At 33.3% G+C, this 4,705-nt stretch overlaps 1 protein-coding gene across 1 annotated transcript; it reads right to left on the bottom strand.

The window, feature by feature from the left end:
- Positions 1-2,029: 2,029 nt before the first annotated feature.
- On the bottom strand, positions 2,030-3,457 carry LOC133292362 (coumaroyl-CoA:anthocyanidin 3-O-glucoside-6''-O-coumaroyltransferase 1-like). The gene has a single exon (XM_061490769.1). The coding sequence runs from the start codon at positions 3,455-3,457 to the stop codon at positions 2,030-2,032; it is 1,428 nt and encodes a 475-aa protein (XP_061346753.1).
- Between the last annotated feature and the right edge of the window lie 1,248 nt (positions 3,458-4,705).

The following is a 4,705-nucleotide window of genomic DNA, read 5'->3' as shown; positions in this document are numbered from 1 at the left end:
TTAGGCTCTTGATACCATTTAAATAACGAGAGCAAAGAGAGAAGAGAGGAACATTTGAAATAATACTGTGTGTATTAACTGATGAAGGATGTACAATATATAAACAATCTAATGGGCTAAGCCCAAACCTAATGTAATCAGGCCTAATACAAAATAAGGAAACCGTAATAAGGAAACCTAACATCACGTGAGAGAAATTATCTCAATTAACCCAACACCATGTCTTTTCCTAACTCCAAATCATAATGTTTTGGGTCCTAATAGAAACATTTATCTTTTATATAATGAGAAAAGTATTTCTTCGATCGGTGATAAAGTTATCTCCAACGAGCTTAAAATGATATCGTTTTGACTTTTGAAGTTATAAAATTAAAAAATTAAAATTATAAAGACTAATATAACCCTGCAATATATTAAAATTATAAAAATATCTTGATTTTCATCCTAAATTGACGTCGTTTTGGGCTCATCGGAGATAATTTATCTCCATTGATTGGAGAAATCTTTTATCTTTTATATATATATATACATATATTTGTGTCATAAGGTTGAATTTGAGCCATAAAGTCTTAATGAAGTATAATTTTCATGGTGGTACTGATTAGCTTGAAAGAATAAAGTCATTTTTCAGAACATAAAACTAGATAAAGTATGGTTATACTAATACTGTTCTAAAGTAATATTTAATTATTTTTCAGAAAAAGGTGCCATTTGAGATAGTTGTCTGCGGATTTAGAGATCGTTTGTTTCAGCTTTAAAAAAAAAGTAACTTTTATCACTTCCTTATTTTAAAATTACTTTTTACAAAAGTTAAAGTTATTTATATTTTTATAAAAATATTTAGTTTTTGAAAAAAATATTTGACTTTTGACTTATGTTTTTCTTAGAAGTTAAAATTTTTAGCTTCTGAAAAAAGTAGGTTTTTGACTTTTTTTGTGACTTCTCCATTTTTTAAAAGCAGACATCCAAACAAATTAAAAATGAGAAGTGCTTTTTTCCTTGAAAAAAAAGTAGCTTTTGAAGAAAAAATAGCTCATTCAAACGGGCCCTTAATGGTTCACATAAAGCAGGAATCTTAATGATCCACAAGCTACAGTTAGGTACAGGGGCTTAAAAATAAACAAGGGAAAACTTCAAAAAGTTTTCTCAATCATCACTTACCCCTCACAAATTTTTTGAATCATTTATACTCTTATTTAAATCTTTTTATCACTTACCCCCTGATTTAAAGTTTCTTTATCATTTACCCTCTCACTTAGGGGGGTAAATGATAAAAAAAACTTTAAATCAGGAAAATAAATGATTCAAAATTTTAGGAAGAGAGTAAATAATTATGAGAAAAGTTATAGGATTTTTTTTTGAAGTTTTCCCAATAAACAAATAGTAATACGCATCTCTATGATGAAGATGGAAATTGCCCTAGCATCTTTTCTAAGATAGACTATAGAATATTGCCAAAAATATGTTTACGGAATCCTAATAATTAATTAACCAAACAATATTATTTTTTTAAAAAAGACTTTTTAAAATTTAGAAAGTCAAGGAATGTGAGGGGACCACGCGCGAGCCGTCCTTATTATTAATCCGTTTATTAATCAATTAGAAACTTATGCACCGCTATTCAAAAAAAAAAAGAAACTTATACTCCATATAAAAACAAAAGAATAAAGTTGAATAATACCTCGTACAACTCGCGGAAGATTTCACACTTTCATTAGTTGGGCACAATCGTGTTGACAGTTGATTCATAAAGTTTTATTGTAATAATAACATTTTGATTTGATGTATAAAAAAAGTAGCTAGATTGCCATATGTTGCAACAGTTATTTCTCAATTACAATAGAACCACATGATTGCTAAAGTACAACAAGTACATAATTACCAAAAAAATAAAATAAAAAGTACTACAAGTACATGACTGTATATACGATTGAAGTGGAATGCTTACCCGAACTGAGTAAAAACTACTAAAAGAAAAAGAAAGAAAAAGAAGACCCAGGAAAATACCGATCGTGTACGCGTGAATGTTTCATTCACAAACTATAATGTTATTAAGCTGTTCATCTAAGATGTTGGTAAAATTATTCATTCGAATCCTTTCAAGTGCCATTCCAACCTCAATTCCACCTTCTTTGTCTCTGCAATCAGAGAGAGAGACTGATCCTGATGAATCAATGTGCACTGCTTCAGACTTTTTAGGCTTTCCCCACCCAAAATCAGTCTCGTACACTGCCAGTTTTGGTGAGCCTGCAATTACAAGAACTGAATGACCTTTTTTCCCTAATCCTCTGTAATCTGACATCAATGTGTCAGCATTTCTCAAAGGATCACTCTTCAAATCTCTAACTCCCCTTTCAATAGCTTTTGCTACATCAATGATCCCATTTTCTCCCACTAGCTCACTCCTCTTCATTGCCACAATGCAAGTGGCCAGACAATTACCAAAGAACATTGAAGGTAAAGAAAGTTCAGGACGATCTCGACAATCTCCTAGAAAGATCAAGTAGCAGTGTTGGTCTTTTGCAACAAAAATATTCCCTTTGATCTGTTCTGATTTGATCATAGAAACCCAAACCAAGGAGCATGTTACAACAAAGGTTGATATATGCAATGTCCCTGAAGCGTAACTTGTTGTCAATTTAAGAGATACCCATTTCTTTAGTTTCTCAACATGTTCACGACTCAATACAAGAGTGGCGCGTAACTTGTTAGTATAAACATCTCGCACGAGGCCTGCAAATTCCATGCTTTCCGACTCCGAATGTTGTAGTTCTCTTAAGTAAATGTGCTTAAGCCCCTTTGGGTCTTTGAGTCTCTCCCTCTCATGGGAAGGAAGAGACAAGGAATAACCTTCAAGAGAAGCCAAATCCCCTCTTGCCTTGCAAACAGAAGCCCAATACTTCATGAAAAGGTGAAGTGATTTTCCATCCCCAGCAAGGTGGTTGTACGTAAGGCAGATGCTGAATCCAGAGTTGGATAGAACAGTAACCTGAATAACCATGAGAGGGATCACACGTGTGCCATCCTCCTCAGTTAGTGGTGAAGGCAACGTGGGAACCAAGGGGTGCCAATCTCGAACGTCTTGTGGGGAATCAGATACGAGGAGGGTGAAGTCTGCGGTTGACTCTGCGACGGAGAAGGAGAGAGAGTCACCGTCTTGGTAGCGGATGTAAGGCACGTGTGGGTGCGGAGGGACGATGAGATTGGAGGCGAAGGGGAAGAAGTGTTTGAGAGTGAGGGAAAGTGAGTGTTTGAGAGTGGGAAGTGCTGTTTGGAGGAAGTGATGGGTTGGATATGGAAACTCATAGAAGAAGATGCGTTGAACGGGGTGGCAGTAAAACCAGGGAAGATCAAAGAAAGTGAGAGGAAGAGTTGTTGAAGGAAGTGAGCCTGGTGGGGGAGACAGTTGACACCGCTCTATGACTGTTAGGGAGTGATGATTGACCTCATGAGCCATGTTTGTGCACTAACCCTGAAACAGTGAAACAGAGTCTGGTTTTGGTGGTGGAAGAGCAGCTAGCAGAGGAGTTGATGGAAGAATGAAACAGAGATTCGATTTTGTTGTGGTGGCGGTGCGGTGGAGTGCAATATCCTATGTATTGCCAATAATTCACTTCTTCTTTTTTTTAACTTTTGGGTAAATAATTTTTTTTTTTTTTTTAATTCTCCACTGTACGGTTAACTCTTACAAAAAATATATTGTAGTAAGATCTTAACATAATCATTCGAAGGTCTTAGTTGAAAAGTTTGAATTTTTCAACTGGCGGGGTAAAGTGCGTATAGTCTATAATGGGCAAAAATTTAAATTAATGCCTAACATGTGGCATGCGTAAATTATACTCCCTGTCATTAGAAACGACAGTCACAATAGCCAAAAATGCTTAACTCGTATAATGGTTTTTGTTTTATCCTTTAACATAATACAACAAACTTTTTTATCCTTACAATATTTTGTGAGGTCCACACTTTTTAAAACAAAAAAATAAATAAAAAATTAAGGCACGCAAAACGAATCTCTATAACATTACACAATCACTTTTCCTACAATATAACTCTTATAAAACCCATAAACCAATCAACCAACCCCCTAGCTCATTATCCCTTTGCCTCTCTACTTTTCTACTTACTCTTTCTATATCAAGGTTTTTGTTGTCGAACAAGTAATAAAGACCAGAGTAAAATATCATTCCTACAAAAATTAGTGTCTCAAGCACTAGTTCATTATTTTTACTTAAGTTGGACAATTCGAACGAGAGATTTGATTTAAAATTAATTAACAATTAAAATAAAAACAAGAACAAAATGCAAAATTAAATATTCAAGCAATCAAGAAAAACATAGTTAGGGATTTGATTTCTCTCAATCTCTCTTTTATGTTCTGAATTAAAACCTTAATTAATCGTCATTTTTATATTGCCAATCAATTCATTTAATTTAATTCATTTAATTTAGTTAAAACTCATTCTCATTGTATTATAAAGGTGTGCATGACAACCATTCTGTTCTCTGACATTGTTTTTGAAAAGAAATAATTTTTTTCTATTTCTGTGTCTCGAAACAGTTTATGAAAAAAAAATGTGTTTGATAACATATTCTATTTTTATTCTGAGAATAAGAATTGTGTTTAATAACACAACAAATAATATAATAAAAAATAGTTCCTATTAAACATACAAAAATTTTGAATCATCACTTTTCTTTCTAT

This window comes from Gastrolobium bilobum, unplaced genomic scaffold (genome assembly GCF_033153095.1).
Source record: "Gastrolobium bilobum isolate Gb01-03AN ecotype WA unplaced genomic scaffold, APGP_CSIRO_Gbil_v1 utg2134, whole genome shotgun sequence".
Classification (NCBI taxonomy): domain Eukaryota; kingdom Viridiplantae; phylum Streptophyta; class Magnoliopsida; order Fabales; family Fabaceae; genus Gastrolobium; species Gastrolobium bilobum.
The sequence above is the reverse complement of the archived record's forward strand: the minus strand, read 5'-3'. Positions and strand labels throughout refer to the sequence as shown.